Here is a 17,868-nt window from a genome sequence, read left to right as displayed (position 1 = left end):
TTATTTGAAGTTTATAAACGAAGGTTTTAAGACAGTATCATAATCTTAAAACAAAACAGTCACTAACATTATTCTGATTTGGTTTGTTTAACTGGGAATTGTGGAATGGTGATCAAAAGTAAGGGCAGTAATGTAGTTGACTGAGCCTAACCTTCATTTTATGCTGTTATTAGAGTGAGTACCATATTCATTACTTAGATGTTAGGCTCCACTTTTTCTTTTGATAGTTGTCATCAAACCTGGGTATATTATAGGCTGCATCATACCTGTCTTTCATCAGGCTAGCGAGGCACATTTTTATTGCTTGTGTAGCTTTAGGGGTATGCTAGCTTTGAATTGTTACATAGGTTTACATTTTTTTAGCATTAAATTCTTTGCTTTGTACATGTCAGCTTTACCCCATAGACTCCTAGTCCTTTTTCATTAGGTGGGGCTTTCTCGTATCTTTCTTCATATTTGATTCTTCAGCTGTCAAAGTAGACTTTAGCTGGCAACACAATTGCAGGATTGAATATGGGTGAAGATGGAGGGCATGCTTTTGCACCCATAGATTTAAGCATCACATGACCAAAACAAAATTCTACTCATACATACTTTTTTTTCGTACAGGAAAACTTTTCAGATGAAGTTTGGTACAAGTCTCCCAGCCCACTTGAAAGTTTGCCAGGTACATCTTAGTCACATGTTCTTAGTCAAGGTAAGTATCAATAAGTTTTCAAATTGATAAAATATATTCTCTGCATTATTTTTGTATAGTTTGTTGCTAGCATAGAAAGGATTGAAGCAAGTTGAGTCAGTCAGGTAGGAAGAGACTGGATGAACAGGTGAAAAATAAAATGCATAAAACAATGCGGCTGGTGCCAAATGGATACTACAAAGGGAAGCATTTGGACCATCAATTGTGTGCAAAGTAAAGACATACTGCAAGCAAGCAGTACCACCCTTAAGTATCTTAAATTTTGCAAGTTTATTTCTGTCTTATTTATATTTTGAGAAGTGCTAGTATAGTATATGGATGTAATATGTCCTCTTGTGTTACGCTGCCAAAGACATGCATTGTACATGGGGCTCAAATCTCATGCGACATGATTCTTTTTGTATCGTCCATATTCTCAGACTCAACGTGACATTGCCAAGTAGTGCTATTTTTTTTCTTTTTTTTATTTGTAATGTCATTCATGTCGAAAAGTTTGCGAATTCACAGCTAGCCTTATTTTCTTATGGTTTAAATAGATATGATCCCTTTTATGCATTGGTATAATTCTTAATTTGTGTGATTTGAATTGATTTTGTTATTTTCTTATCTTTACGTGCTCAGTTCAAGTGTGGTGTGATAAGGTTAGCGTTGCCAACATGAAAGCACACTTAACATGCTCCTCGGACTGGTCAACATAACCATGTCTGCAGCATTATGACAGTAGACTAATAAGTTCAACAGTCATAACAACTTTCAATGTAGGAATATGAATTTAAAACAAGTTGTTTTATTTGAATGTTGAAGATTTCGGATGCGTTTAAGCTGCCTGTATGTTGGAAAAACGTTTTATAGGCCTAAAAAAAAATAATCGAAGCCATCTGAGATGTAATCTGTTACTAATGAATTTATTGTAGAGATTACCTGTTCTTTGAGGAATATGAATTACAACCAATTTTTATCTTTGAATGTTGAAGTTTCAGTCTGTTTAAGCTGCCTGTATGTTGCAAAATGATTATAGGCCTAGAAAATAATCTAAGCTTTCTGAGATGTAATCTCTTTATAATGTTTTTATTTGTAGAGATTACCTGTTCTTTGAGGAATAAAAGATGATGATGTTTTTGGTTATATGGAGAAGATAGGTTATTAATCGAAATATCATAAGTATTAATATCAAGGCATATGTAACACTTGTTTTTCAACAATGGTTTACAATATTATTTTCTTAAAAGTCCTTCTGCTCGCTTTGGTGTATAATTTATTCTTCATAAGGTAACTTGAAGTGCAAGAATGTGTAGATAACCTCACTGCTTTCTGGCCAGAAATTGTTAATATAGAGATGTGAATGTTAAGTGTAAAGTAGAAAGAAAATCTAACACGTAGGCCTAGGAATAGTATCTTGGCTTTGACAAATAGGCGAATATTTGTAGTATGCTATCAGTTTTGAATATATTAAGAAAGATAACAAATAATTATGTATGAAAATCCAAAATATTCCTTTAACACATAAAGTAAATGTTTTCAAGATAATTTAGTGGTCGCTACTCATTGTAGACCTATCATATACCAGGTGGTTGTTGTTGCACCGACACTGATACGTCACACATGCTCCCTCTCTCGTTGATATCGGTGGCGCATTCTACTTTTGTATATACATATTTACATTTTCAGCGTTGAGGGTAAAAGCAATCAAATAAAAGGACTATTTCAAATTTTATTTTTGCTTTGGAAGCATTATCAATGTTATGACAATTTTTTCGATCTTTTTTTTATTTATTAACATTTGAACTGAGGTTTGATTGCGACTTCGTTTTGGTCAAATGCTTCAGCAATGATGTGAACGAAAGTTAAAAATGTTTCGTAAGGGTTTTTCGAAATTTGGCTACACGTGACATTTTCTTACAATTTTTAAATATATGACAGATTTCACTCTTATGAAACATATTTTATGGCCTTAGTGTATGCGATACTCGCGTTTTTGCATTGAATAAAAGATAAATATGGAGCATGCTAGGTGCCAGTTAGTGAATTTTGAACGAAATCCTATGGAGTCATGTCGCATGAGATTTGAGCATCACGTACATTAAGTTCATTGGTTGGTTTTTGTTCATGATAGAAGACAAAAATTCTTCATTAAGCTTTTTTTATACTTTTATAAATAACACTTATAATTGTGTTAATTTCTGTTTTTCATTAGCTTAATTTGTTGTATTGAAAATAAGTAGTCCCCGTACTAATTGTCTTAGATTTCTGTTAATGCTTAAAGTAGAATATTTCCTAGTCAAAATTATTGCTTTCAAGTCTCAATTATATCAGATTGATGGTCTTTAGTGCATACTCTACATACGGTTTCATACTTTTCTATTAAGATCTGAATGTCACCTGTTTTTTTTTTTTTTTTTTTTTTTTTTTTTTTTTTTTTACAAATCATAAAACTACATAACTACTAATTTTTTGTTACTACCCGCCAAACAAACCATGCAAAGTACAGTTGTTCAAAGGATATAAAGTTGGTCTTTTTTATAACTTGGGAGTTTATTAAATTCATAAACTTAAGTCTCATTATAGTATTAAAGCAGTAAACACCATATGCTGTGGACCCGAGGAGATTGTAGCAGAAAATTTTTTACATTTGTTGAAGCAGTTACTCTCTTTCCAAGTAATTTGGGCTTGTACCCTGCTGAGTGTGTATGCGTGGTTGTAAGGACAACGCTTTTTCCCTATTTACATTGTATCCAGTCATCAAGTCGCGTTGTTCTTACTTCCATCCGATAGAGCGTTCCGCGGCATTTCTGCCGATGTATAACACATGCAATTCCATTATTTGTATGCCTTAATATATATTTAAATGTATGTCTGTAAGAAAACACAAATTTACTGTCTCAGAGTCATTTCTGTTTGCGGTGCGAGACTGCACTACTTATGCGTCCGCACCTGTCTGTGTCAACCCAGTTTGTCTGTAAATAAATCATCAGTATCCCAGCTACCTGTCTTAATCTCTGGTCTTCACATAGTGATTGAGCAGTTTTACAGTGAGTTAGTCTTTGGACATATTTTCAAACCAGATGAACATCTTGAAGCAGGTTTAAATTTTGGTCTTTCACTTTATTTTTAGCCTTACTTCCCTAGTGAGTGTGCATTTACTGTACAGGCAGTTCCCGGGGTACGAAAGGAACATCGTCAAAAATAAAAAGAAAACCTTACTTTTAATGCTTTGGGTGCATTTAAAACTATGTAAACTGCATTCTTATTGCATTTTTCATTAAAATAAGAACCTTCAAATATTGATTATTTTGCATTTTTGGTGTCATATTTCTTCTGCCAGATCAGCGTTGTAGGCACTGTAACCCTGGAACAGCATTGTAACCCTGGAAATAATTTCTGATGAATATAATTGAAAAGCGCCTTAACCTCGGAACGTCGTAAGCCGAACCCGTCGTAACCCGGTCACTGCCTGTATTTGTAATGTTACAGAACACATACATGTGAAACTATGTTAATTTTATCATAACCCATCGGTTATATACATACAGTCATGTATTCTTGATGACAAATGTCCTCAGACTCAATCTTTAATCTAACATAAAGAAGTGGTATCCTAATGGTGCATGTGCTTCCTCAACCCATAGATATCCATCAGTCACCAACCTCTTTATTAAGTGAGACTGCATTAGCTGTTATCAGCTGTGTACAGAATTTCCAAGCTCATTTGCTGGCTTGCTATTTTAAATGTCATCCTAACCCGGTGTTTCATTACTCATTTTAAGTTTTGCTTCTTAGTGGGTACTTCTGGCAACATTTCCTACTGTTTTGTCAGCCTGTTGGTTTTAGCTAATTTTAAGTAGGTACAAATTACATAATTTTTTTGTAAGAATCACACTTCATTGCATTGTTAACGAATTCTTGTGTTATGTTGTTTCACAAAGTTTTTGTGTGCAATTCTTCTTTTGTTCCGACACGGGATACAAACCTTTCGGTCCTTTTACAATAGGAAGGTAACTAGCGGCAGCTGGATGGTCGTAAGCTTTCGAACAAGGGAGTTCGGTAGTTAACTGCTTGTCTGACAGTGCGTGCGCCGCGCGACTGGGAGGCGAAGAACCACTTGCTTTCGGCCTGCTGGTGTGTGGACGTGCTCTTCATCGCTCTCTGCCCGCTTCATCGTCGTTTGCTTTCTGATTATTTGTATTCTCTTACTGTTTGTGTGTGTAAAAGTGAACTGTAAGTACTCTTTTCATTTTTTCATATACATTTTATTTGTGATTGACAAGTGATGGATCAAGGATCGAAGGAATCTCCGTGCCCTTCCATTACCCGGCGACTGTGCCCCGGGGTGGAGGGACGTAAATGTAGGATTTTAAGGAGCTTCCCTGAGATCGATCCCCATGTACTTTGTGCTCGGTGTCGAGGGCGGGAGTGCTCTCGCTCCGAGCCTTGTGGTGTATGTGTTAATTGGTCGGAGGTGCAGTGGGGCTTGTATGAGGGCAGGAAGAAGTGAAGGCCTGCCAAGGAGTCGTCAGAAAGCTCTCCTGCGACTCCCTTGATAACAGACACTTCGTCTTCTTTCTTGCCCTCCGCTCAGCTCCCGCGTATGGCATCTTCCCCTTCGGGGGGGGTATTCAGGTCCTTCTCTTCGCCTGATCCGTCAACCTTAGAGGAGGGCGCTCGGTACCCCGACGTACAGCTGTATTCGGGGTCTTCCGTTTGTCCGGGGTGGGGTCCCCACCCGCACAAGGGGGAACCCCTCCTACTTACCCGACTCTTGCTTCCACAGGTGCTTCTACTGTGAGGGATGACCTTGGTCAGGTGTGGGCGTCCTTGGAACTGCAGGGCGTGCCGAGTGTCCAGGGGCTTCTTCATCATCTGGCGGGGTCTGGTGCGGTCACCCATGGAACAGTGACCATAACTACTACCACCTTGTCTACTCTAGGGTACGGTGCCCCTCCTCACCTGGTTTACTCGCTGCATGTGGTGTCAGTCTCACCTACAGCCGCTGTGCAGGAGCCGATTGCCGTACCGAGGGGGGGCGTGCCGCCGCCGCCGCCCGGGTTTGCCGTGCTGCCGCAACCAGACTTCCGCTGCCCTAAGAGCTCGCCCCTGTACCTGCCGCCGCTGTGCTGGCTGTTCCTGCCGCCGCTGTGCTGGCTATTCCTGCCGTTCCTGCCGCTCCTGCCCCTCCTGCTGTTCCCGATGTGTCCATGCCTGTTGACGTCATCCCTGTTCGCGGTGTTGCTGCCCCAGACGTTGGTCTGTCCGGGCCCTGTTGTTTCGGCAACAGCAGCCCCGGCTCCGCCCTGGATGGTAGACCTAACGTCTGTCCTGAGGAAGCTGACGAAGGAGAAGAGGAAGAGGAGGAAGGTGTCATCGTTGTCTTCATCGTCGTCTTCGTCGTCTGCAGCCGCCTTTTCCCCTTCGACTTCCAAGGCTACCCAGCCGCGGAAGAAGAAGGCTGCCTCCTCTCCTCCTAAGAAGGCTCCTTCAGGAACTTCTCAGGGCCCGTCTCTCTCCGGTGGGCTGGGGGGTCCTTCCGCTGATCCTCCTGCTCCTTCGGGAGCGGGGCCTGTCTCTCCTTCCGCAAGGAAGAAGACTACGGGGACCAGAGGGGTACCGGCTAACACTGATACTTCCTCGCCTGGTGCTAGGGTTCTGCTGCTACACCAGGTTCCGTCTCGGCCTCTCGTTCGGGAGAGGTACCGAATGTATGGTCACCTACCAGTGGCCGTGCAGCCAAGAACCAGACGCCAGAGCTCGCTGGCCGCCAGGTTCACAGCACGGAGCGGAAGGCTGGTGAGAGCCGCTCAGGCGACTCTCACCAGGCCAGCTCTCGCTCTCGTAGCAACCAGCCGGTCACCCAGGTTGACATGACAGTCCCAGACTGGCCTCGGACTGAGGCTGGGAAGGGGTCCCCCCGATCGCTGGCGCCAGTGGTTCGACGTGCCGTGAGGACACACTGGTCTCACCGCGACAGTGATCTCTGCAGATCTCCTGACCGCCGCTCCCATGGGGACCGGACGGTCAGGGCGACCAGCAGCAGTTCCTCTGACGCTCGAGATCAGGGCCACTGTTCTCTGTCCAGCCGTTCTCCCCAGGGGAACGGCACGACCAGGCCTGCAGCTCGATCCCCACCGCGGGTTGTAGATCGCCTGCAGCCCTCCAAGCACACTGGTTCTGCGTCAGGTCTGCCTCTCCAGTGCCTTCAACTTCCTCGGGTTACACCAGGAAGGGTGAGACACCGAGGAGTGATCGTGAGGGGCGCGCCCCACACGATCCCGTCACAACGCCGTACGTCCCAGGAACGGTCTTAGGATCAACCAGGTCGTACGCGCAAGTGACAGGAGGAGACTGAGAGGGGTCTGTCGCCGTTCCCCCTCGTGAAGGGGAGGATCTCGGGAGCTGCTCTTGTTCGAGGGACTTGACAGTTCTACTCCACAAGATGCAATCACTCCCTAGATTCAGAGAAACTTTGCCGAGGTTATTGCGCTGATTCGTCAGCACAACAATCTCGGGCAAGGATCGCCGCTCCCACCATCCGAGCCCACATCCCGGCTCGAGTCGTTCTGGGGTTCTCAGAAGGAACCCAGACCGACGGTGGGTCTGCCGCGATCAGAGCTTGCAGACTCTGTTTTAGACCATAGACCAAGTCGAGTCTCTCGTCTCTGGACAAGATGGCTCGCTGAAGTCGGGCAGGTCAAACAAGCTACCTCCTCCTCCTCTACTTCGACAGCGGCGTTTTTATGTGCCATCTGAAGATCCAATGCCGCCCAAACAGGTGAACCCAGAGTTAGCCAGGCTAACTCCGGGTGTGTGTCTGCAGCAGCTCCTGTCGGAGAACCTCTGGTTCTCGCAGCAAGAGGCACTGGGTCTGGAATCCACCGCTATGGCGGCTTTCCAGGCCGTCTCCTGGTTAGACCTGTGGTCCTTCACAGTGTCTAAGGTCGCAGCAAACTCGGGGGATACTCCTCTTGAGGATGATGTGGCTTTCAGGAGACTTTGTCAGTCGGGGGGGAGGGCCATCTCCTTCCTCGCCCATCAGACGGCAAACCTGTGGGCCAACCTGGTACTTCGCCGTAGGGACGCAGTCCTTACCCGAGTATCCAGGGCGGCTGGGCGAGAGGCGGCACTTGGACTAAGGAACGGACCTGTACGGAGTTCCTCCTCTCTCTTCCCAGGAGAGATGGTGGATGCTGCGGTGGAAAGGCGGCGCACTGATGACAGTGACCGCCTGGTACACCAGGCAGTTTCGAAGGCTTCTAGGCAGCCTCGAACTGCGGGCAAGCCTAAGAGTTTGGCTAGCACTTCCTCGGCTGCTAAGACGGTTGCCCTGTCGAAGCCCCAAGGAAAGACTGGCTTCTACTTCTGTAAAAGGAGGACGTCATCAGCCCTCCTCCCAGTCCTCCTCCTCACGAGAGGGGGCAGGGAAGAAGTCGAAGAAAGGTGGGAAACGCTAGGGACGGCGTTCCCCCTCACCTGCTGCTGGAAGTGGGGGGGTGCCTGGCGAGCCATTGGGCAACATGGCAGCGCTACGGTGCCGAGAACTGGATAGTAGACGTCCTTCGGGAGGGATATCTACTACCCTTCGAATCTCAGCCACCCCTCACCTCCAACCCGGTCCATCTACAAACATACGTCCCGGGATCATCAAAGGACGTAGCTCTAAGACAGGAAATCAAGACCATTCTGAACAAACGAGCTGTGAGATCGTCACGGATCAATCACCAGGCTTCTACAGTCGCCTTTTCCTGGTGGAGAAGTCTACGGGGGGCTGGCGCCCGGTGATAGATCTCTCTCCTTTGAACCGATTTGTTCGCCAGACTTGGTTCAAGATGGAGACGGCACATACCGTGCTGGACTCCATCAGGGAGAACGATTTCATGCTTTCAGTGGATTTGAAGGATGCGTATTTCCAGATACCCATCCATCAATCCGCTTCATCCTCGACAGGACGGTGTACCAATTCAGGGCACTTTGCTCCGGTCTCTCAACCGCCCCACAGGTGTTCACGCGAGTGTTCACTCTGGTGGCTGCTTGGGCCCACTCGTCCGGGATACGTCTTATGAGGTATCTCAACAATTGGTTAGTCCTGGCGAGCTCCCGCTCACAGTTGCTGCAGGACAGGGATCGACTACTGGAGTTCTGCCGCGATCTGGGGATCGTGGTGAACTTCGAGAAGTATTATTTCGAACACAAGCAGAGGATGAGTACCTGGGTATGCTGATCGACACGGTAGCAGGGCTAGTCTACCCTGCAGACTCGCGGATCAGCAGATTCAGGGAGGCAGCCGACCGGTTCCTGTCTTGGCAGGAACAGGTAGCTCAGCAATGGCAAGTCGTGATCGGCCACCTGTCGTCACTCGAGAAGTTAGTCCCTCACGGGCGTCTTCACCTGCGGTCTCTCCAGTGGAGACTAAAGGAGAGTTGGTCACAGGCAAGGGATCCACCATACTTCCCCGTGTCCCTCACGCAGGAGGTAAGGCAGGACCTAGCCTGGTGGCTGGACTACAGGAACCTCTTGAGGAGTTCCTCTGCGCACTCTCTCTCTCTCTCTCTCTCTCGGCGATGCTGCTGTTCTCAGACGCATCAAACAAGGGATGGGGCGCACACCTGGAGGAGTTGCTGACTTCAGGAGTGTGGGACCATCACGACAAGCACCTTCACATCAATGTCCTAGAACTCAAGGCAGCGTTCCTTGCTCTCCAAGAGTTCCAGGACCGCTTGATGGTACACTCAGTGGTGTTGATGTGCGACAACACCACGGTAGTGGCTTACGTCAACAAACCGGGGGGCCTAGTGTCTCTCCCATTGCACCAGTTGACACGGCAGGTGCACGAGTGGGCCGCGGCTCACTCGATAGAGCTGTCAGCCTGCTACATTCCAGGCAAGAGGAATGTAGTAGCAGATATGCTCAGCCGTCGGGATCAGGTGATAGGGACCGAATGGTCTCTACACCAGGACGTGGCGGAAAGGCTCTTCAACCTGTGGGGGTGTCCAGTCGTGGATCTGTTCGCCACCCGGCACAACAGAAAACTCCAGGTTTTCTTTTCAGCCGTGCCGGACCCATGGGCAGCTGCAGAGGACGCTCTTCAACACCCGTGGGACAACCTCTTCGCCTACGCCTTTCCCCCATTCAGCGTGATTCGCAAGGTGATCAGCCGAGTGCTCTCCATCCCGAATCTCAGGATGATCCTGGTGGGGCCATTGGTATCCGGACCTGCTGGCTCTGCTTGCAGAACCACCAAGAGAGTTCCCCATTGGCACAACCTTCTCGCCCAGCCACACGTAGAACGGTACCACCGAGCAGTCCAGTCTCTACATCTTCACGGCTGGCTGTTATCCACCATCTCTTACGAATGAGAGGCTTTTCTCTTAGCGCAGCAACAGAGATGGCTGGAAATGTCAGACAGTCCTCTGCAGCTGTGTACCAGGGGAAGTGGGCCGTCTTCTGTGGTTGGTGTCGTAGACGGGGTCTATCTCCTCTCAGAGCCACTCTTCAGCAGGTAGCGGATTTCCTCGTTTTTCTTCGCAGAGAAAAGCTCCTCTCAGTCCCCACAGTCAAAGGATATAGAGCTGCCCTGGCACTTGTCCTAAAGCTGAGGGGATTGGACATCTCCTTGCTTATGAGGAGCTTTGAAAGGTCTTGCCCACCCAGGGAACTCAGGCCCCCTGCGTGGGACGTGACTCTCGTCCTTAGGAGTTTGACTCAAAGACCCTTCGAGCCACTCCGAGAGTTGTCAGACAGGGATCTGACCCTCAAGACCCTCTTCTTGCTGGCCCTGGCATCGGTGAAGAGAGTAGGGGAACTTCATGGTCTGTCCTTCGATGTGAAACATTCCAGGGGATGGGGATCAGTGTCGCTCTATTCGTCCCGAACTTCATTTCAAAGACTCAGAAACCGTCGATCCCTGACGACAGGTTCGAGTCTTTCACAATCCCTTCCCTAATGGACTTCACCAACAATGATTCGGATGAGATGTTGCTTTGTCCTGTGAGGGCGCTACGACGCTATCTGAAGAGAACATGACACCTCAGGCCTGAGTGTCAACGCCTCTTCGTTAGCACAGGGGTGACCAAGAAAGAAGTATCCAAGAACACGCTTTCTTTCTGGCTGCGTGAGGTGATCAGGAGGGCGTACAAGGCTGATGGTAGTGACGACATCCGTACGCTCCGTCCGAGAGCCCACGAAGTCAGGAGCATTGGTCCTTCCCTTGCGTTTCGCAAGAACTTCTCCGTGGCGCAGGTCCTGAAGGCAGGGGTCTGGGCCAACCAGACCACCTTCACCTCCCTCTACCTTCGGGATATTGCCCACAGGTCCTTGGATACTTTTTCCTTGGGACCCTTGGTGGCTGCTCAACACGTTGTGTAGCTAACCCAGACCCTCGCAGGCTGAAACAGCATCGAGTCCTGGTGTGACTGTAAGAATGGATGAGTGAATGAGAGTGACTGGCTCCTCTTCCCATTTTATTCTCCCCCTCTACCTGTGGGCAGAGGGACACGGTCGTCACCCTGCTGGATGAGGACGAGATGTAGGTGAGCTACTCGACAGAGCCCCATCCTATCCCTTTCACTAGGGATAGGAGTGAATATCCACCACTTCCCCCAACAAGGGGGGGGAGGAGAAGTGGAAGCCAACAAGAGACAAACCCATAACTTTATGTTACCTGACCATTGATCCTGCGGTGCACACCCCGATCAATCGGACAGAGGCTTGGATCCCTCCCTCACTCTTACGACCAGGGAGGCTTCCAGGGTTGGGCGAACACCAGTCTGTTCACAAAAGACTCAGATTCCTCCCACCAAGAAGTGAGTCTTCCTATTGTAAAAGGACCGAAAGGTTTGTATCCCGTGTCGGAACAAATGACAATTTGTCCAAAATTGCATTTTTCCTAACTATACAAACCTGAGGTCCTTTTACACATAATCCCACCTCATGCCACCCCTCACTCTGCATTTTTTGCTTGGGCCTAAAGCAAAAGTGATTCTTCGCCTCCCAGTCGCACGGGGCGGGCACTGTCGGACAAGCAGTTAACTACCGAACTCCCTTGTTCGAAAGCTTACAATCATCCAGCTGCCGCTAGTTACCTTCCTATTGTAAAAGGACCTCAGGTTTGTATAGTTAATTAAGAAAAATGCAATTTTGGACAAATTGTCATTTTCCTCTTGTTTTATTGCTGGGTATGCTGTGTTATTTGTTAAATTGCAGACATTTTCCTTTGAGTAGGATTTTGTTTGCACTGACCTTTATTGGTTGCCTTGTCAGTTCTGTGACTGAAGTATAAGTTAACTGCCTGTATAATTCCACTCCACATATATGGTATTTATGATCATTTTTGTTTCAGTGCTGGCATCCCAGGACTTCAAAAGCATCCATAGTCGTCTTAATCAAATGGTGTGGTGAGGGACATGTCTTTTAAGCTATGGCAGTGATATATTTAAAGGAAATTCAATTCTTTTGCCTTAAAAAATCTTGGTATCATCATTTTTCGTTTAGCAAAGCTACGGCAGTGATATACGTACTTAAAGGAAATTCAGTTGTTTTGCCTTAAAAAATCTTTTATCATTTTTCATCAAGCAAAACTATGGCAGTGATTTACTTAAATGAAATTCAGTTCTTTTGCCTTGAAAAATCTTTGTATCATAATTTTTCATATAGTACCACAGTGTGAGTCACAGTTTAATCTTTGTGAAGAAATGAAGAACACATTTTAAGTCAAATTTCTACCTCATTTTGATTTGCTGACCCCATAAATACATATATGACTAAAAAGTTCTTTCAACTTGATCATGCATTACTCAGTTGAGCACAAAATTACAGAAAAAAATATTTTTGCTGTGCTTACTGAGACTGGACATCATCATACAGCAATTTCTTCTTTTAGAGATTTCTAATGCTTAAGTGGATAGTGTGCTTAGGCAGTTCATGTGTCTCAAGGTCTATGCCTGGAAAATAATGGAGTTGATTTTGTCCCTTGACCCACAGCTAACAGTCATTTTCTGTCTCATGTTCCCAATTATACTTAAAAATCTTTCTTGAGAAATGTAGAGATTTTTTTATCATTAAAATATTTTAGATAACATTGATGTCATTTCTTACTGCAAACATTTTAACCCATCCCTTACTATATAGTATAGCATCTGAAGCATCAAATACATAAATCAAATATCTGGAAAATGTGATCAGTGCCCTTTTCCCCAAATACAAAAATTTCAGAAATTAAATAGAAACGTAAAGCTGGTATCATCAGTGTGTAATAATCAAAGGGAATGTGACCAGGGAAAAACATTGAAAGAAAATTTGAATCATGTTTGCAAATAGAATTTGTGTGTGTCATAAAAGGAGCTTCCGGTGCTAATTTCTGTGAAACTACTGTGTGATAATTTTGGACCCCTGGCAAGCAGCAAATACAGTCGCCTTTGGAACACAATGTTGTCCAACAGTATTTGCTTCCAAATAGGTGTTGGGTCTAGTTGTGTACTGACGAAGTTAAGTGGTGAAAGTACTAAGCAGTTGTAGTTTGATATTCCTTTAGTAGATTGTATTTTTTCCCATGGGAGAATTGGTTCCCATGGTATGTTCATCTTTTATTGTACTGAAGGGTATGTTGATTTATTGAAAGATATTTGTATATTCATTGATGAGGTATGTTTTTATTCTGTGAAATTTAGTAACTGTACTCTAATTACATGTTGATTTACTGCCTGTTTTATACTTAGTTCTTTGCAATGGATACTTCAAAGGATATGTACAACAGTCATGTGTTGAGAAAATCACAAGTTGCTTTCCTCTAATTCAAGTTACGCGGAAGAATGATCCTTCCAAGTAGGTCACATTTTTTAAGTATGGTCCCTAGTATTTGTAATTTTAAGAAATTTTACTTTATTTTGATTAGGTTAGCAAACATATTTACTATTGTATTCAGTAAGCTTTGCATGGCTTTCTGATTTGATAAAGGATAATATTACATTGTGTAAGAAAGTGATCTGTGAAATACTTAAAGTAAAAGTAGTCAGGGCAAAGTGCTTGAAATATTTTTAGGTAATTTTTGTTTGCTCGGTATGGTACCAGCAAAACTAAGTCATTTCATAGCAGAACACACATCTTTTTTTTAACAAGTTGAGTTTTTAGTGGTTGTATTGAAGTTTATATTTCAGTAGTGATGTGATAGTGATGTGAATTTCAACCTTTCTCTTATTTTGCGGTTTTTTCCTTCTAAAGGTACTCGATTCTTTTATTGGGATCCATAGCTCTCATTTACTGTGTAAAGCACTAAAAAATAAAAATGGTTTTTAAAGAAAATATGAAATTAATAGTTATTAAGATAAACGTATGATTTATTGGCAACATATCTGTTTGTATCTATTCATTTATTTATTGGTAATATTTAAGATAGTGGATTATGTAAGTTTAACATTTTTATTTACTATACAGTATAGATATTATTCATCTATGGGTGTTTATACAGTATACTTCTGTGAATAGGTTCATTAGTCATCAGCTACTTGCTCTGTTCAAGTAAATTAAGGCACCCCTAAATTGAGCAATTGCAAACATAGCCTTTGTAGACCTCTCTTTTTGTAAAAGTACTGGAGTTGATTATGCTGAGACTTCTTATCAAATTATTCCAAATTAGACCTAGGAGTGATTACAGAAACATGTAAGACAAATGTAACTACTCTGATGTGCTGAAGAATACTATTTGTTATTTAAAAACCCAATTAGAAAAGGTAAGAGAAGTTTGCAGTATTTTTATTTGTAATGCCTCATTGTATGACTACAATAAACCTTTTTTAAGGGTGTGAAAATTGTCCATATGGATTAAAGTGTCATGCACATTTTTTCACAACATACGCACTAAGTTTTAAGTTGGGATTGAAGTAGTTTTTACTAGGTCATACATTTGCTTCAAAGAAATTGCATTTGTAATGTGTGAACTCTGCAACACTTTTGGAGAGTTGAGGATCAAAATGGCCGATTGTTATTGGAGAATTCCAGGCAGCTTTATTGGTAGATGTGTTTAATACAAGTCTGAAATTTTTTTTGTTTTTTTTTTTTTTTTTACACATTGGGTGGCTCCTAACACTCGTCTACTGTATACTTATTAGGATAAATGGAACCTCTCCAGAAGCAAAACAAAAAAAAAAAAAATGTTTTAGAAAAGCTAAATACAGTAAACAGTAAATAATTAGTAACATTTTTGCTTTGAATTTAAATTTAAAAATGTTAAAGTTGTAACCCAACTGAGGATCAGGCATACTCTCCTCAACTGTATATTTCAGGAAAATTTTGACCCTGTAAAAATGGCCATAACAATACTTAAATCCAAAAATTATAGTTATGTAGGAGACAAAACAAGTTTTGTTTGTAAGGTCACAGAATACATACTATATGGGAAACTATTTTAATTTTATCACAACCAGTCGGTCATATACACATGGTCTCATATTATTGACAACATAGTATGTCCTCAGACTCAGTCTTTTGTCTAAAAGAAGGAAATGGTAGCCTAATGAGGCATGCCTCCTGAACCCATAAATATCCATCAATCACCAGCCTCTTTATTAACCCTCTTACGCCTAAGCCCTAAAAACCAAAACGTCTCCCGTATGCAGAGGCGGGTTTGGAGTGAGCGTGGAAGCGGAAAAAATAATTTTTTCAAAAAATCACAGCGTGCTTAGTTTTCAAGATTAAAAGTTCATTTTTTACTCCTTTTTTTGTCATTGCCTGAAGTTTAGTATGCAACCATCAGAAATGAAGAAAAATATTATCATATATAAATAATGCATTATATGGTAGCAACAAAAAAAAATTCATACATAATTGTATTCAAATCGAGCTGTGCGAAAAACAGTTAAAGCTAACGAGTTACTTTTTTTTCGTTGTATTTTACACTAAATTGCAATCATTTTGATATATAACACATTGTGAAACGATCAAAGCAACACAAAAAAATATTATCTCAAAATGATGCATGATTTCGTAACGCGTGGACGTAAAAAAATGTTTTTTTTCAAAATTCACCATAAATCTAAATATTGTTCTAGAGACTTCCAATTTGGTTCAAAATGAAGACAAATTACTGAATATTACGATACTGTAAGAGTTTTAGCTTAGAATTGCAGTTTTCGACCATTTCGGACGAGTTAAAGTTGACAATGTCGAAATTTTTATATATTTTTTTATATGCAAATACAGGTGGTCCCCGGGTTACGAAGGGGGTTCCGTTCTTGAGAGCGCGTCATAAGCCGAAATCGTCGTAAGCCGGAACATCGTCAAAAATCCTGAAAGAAAACCTTACTTTTAATGCTTTGGGTGCATTGAAAACTATGTAAACTGCATTCTTATGGCATTTTTATCTTTTTCATAAAAAAAAACTTCAAATATTGATTATTTTGCATTTTTGGTGTCATATTTCATCTCCCAGATGAGCGTTGTAGGCGTCGTAACCCTGGAAATAACATCTATTGGCAAGCGTCGTAAGCCGACACGTCGTAACCCGGGGACTGCCTGTATTGCAAAATGAGAAAGCTACAACCTTCAATATTTTTGTTTGTATTCTTTATGAATTTGCGCACATTTTCATATATAAACTATAAAAACGCCTAATATGAAAAGAGCAAATATTAGGAGAATGTGAACGTACGCATTTCAGAGATTTGCGGCCGCAAAATCGGCGCGCGAGGGAAAGAAGTTTTTTTTTTTTTTGTTTTTTTTTTTTTTAATTCACCATAAATCTAAATATTATGCTAGACACTTCGAATTTGTTTCAAAATGAGGTTAAATGACTGTATATTACTAGATTGTAAGAGTTTTTAGCTTACAATTGCGTTTTTGACTATTTCGGTAGAGTCAAAGTGAGCCCCCGAAACGTGGTTTTGTTTTTTTTTGCAATCGTGATTTATATGCAAATATTTCGAAAACAAGAATAGCTCAAAAACCTTTCAATCATTTTTCATTGTATTCACATTTTCATATATAAAACTTCATGTAACGGCTAATTTTAAATGGTGCAAACATTTCGACAATTGCACGAAAAAATTTCTTACTTTTTTCGGAAGAGTACCGGGCAGACGTAAGGAAATAATTTTTTTTTTTTTTCATAATTCACCATAAATCGAAATATTGTGGTAGAGACTTCCAAATCATTGCTAAATGAAGGTAAATGATTGAATATTACTAGAATATAAGAGTTTTAGCTTACAATTGCGTTTTTCTTTTTTTGACCATTTCGGTAGAGTCAAAGTTGACCATTGAAGGTTGAAATTTTGGCACTTATCGTTATTTATATGAAAATATTTCAAAACTGATAAAAGCTACAACCATGGATTGTTTTTTAGATGTATTGTGCATGAAATTGCGCACATTTCCATATATAAAACTTTATGTAACGGCTTTAAATTTAAAAATGGTGCAATCGCACAAAAAAATTTATTGGAAGAGTTACCACGTGGACGTAAGGAAAAGCTTTTTCATAAATTCACCATAAATCGAAATATTGTGCTAGAGAAATCCAATTTGTTGCAAAATGAAGGCAAATGATTGAATATTACTAGAATATTAGAGTTTTAGCTTACAATTGCGTTTTTTGACCATTTCGGTAGAGTCAAGTTGACCAAATTTTGAAATTTTGGCACTGTTATTTATATAAAAATATTTCAAAAGTGATAAAAGCAACAATTGAGTATTTTTTTTGTTGTATTCTACATGAAATTGCGCACATATTCATATATAATACTCCATGTAACGGATAATGTAAAATGGTGCAAAATTATTGATCAAAGTGACAAAATAATTTTTGAGATGTGTCACTGATACTTTTTAGTGCGATAAGAAAGAAATTCGCGCCTGCGTAACGATTGTAAACAAAACAACGCCTTGATCCGTGAACTCCCAGCATCCCCCAAGGCGCGTGATTTAAAAGTTTTTGGCTGGTAGGGCCTATAAGTATTTCTCCGCGAATTTTAAAAAAAAATTTAAAAAAAAAACTTTTTGAGTCAACGTATAATATGTCCAATCGGCATACAGGAGACATTTTGACTCGACGTTTAATAGGGGGGGGCGTCCAATCGGCGTAAGAGGGTTAAGTGAGACTGCATTAGCTGTTATCAGCTGTGTACAGAATTTCCAAGCTCATTTGCAGGCTTGCTATTTTATATGTCATCCTAACCCAGTACGTATTTCATTAT

General features: G+C 42.3%; 1 protein-coding gene across 1 annotated transcript in view; it reads left to right on the top strand.

The window, feature by feature from the left end:
* Positions 1-14,421, top strand: part of LOC135207489 (non-canonical poly(A) RNA polymerase protein Trf4-1-like) — a 201,766-nt gene extending 187,345 nt beyond the window's left edge. Inside the window, exons 14-15 of the mRNA XM_064239286.1 lie at positions 610-697; positions 12,024-14,421. Coding sequence (XP_064095356.1) covers positions 610-678 — 69 coding nt within the window. The 3' untranslated portion in view covers positions 679-697; positions 12,024-14,421. The remainder of the gene's footprint in view (positions 1-609; positions 698-12,023) is intronic.
* The last annotated feature ends 3,447 nt before the right edge of the window (positions 14,422-17,868 follow it).

This window comes from Macrobrachium nipponense, chromosome 32, assembly GCF_015104395.2.
Source record: "Macrobrachium nipponense isolate FS-2020 chromosome 32, ASM1510439v2, whole genome shotgun sequence".
NCBI classification, from domain to species: Eukaryota; Metazoa; Arthropoda; class Malacostraca; order Decapoda; family Palaemonidae; genus Macrobrachium; species Macrobrachium nipponense.
This window is presented reverse-complemented; position numbering and strand designations above follow the sequence as displayed.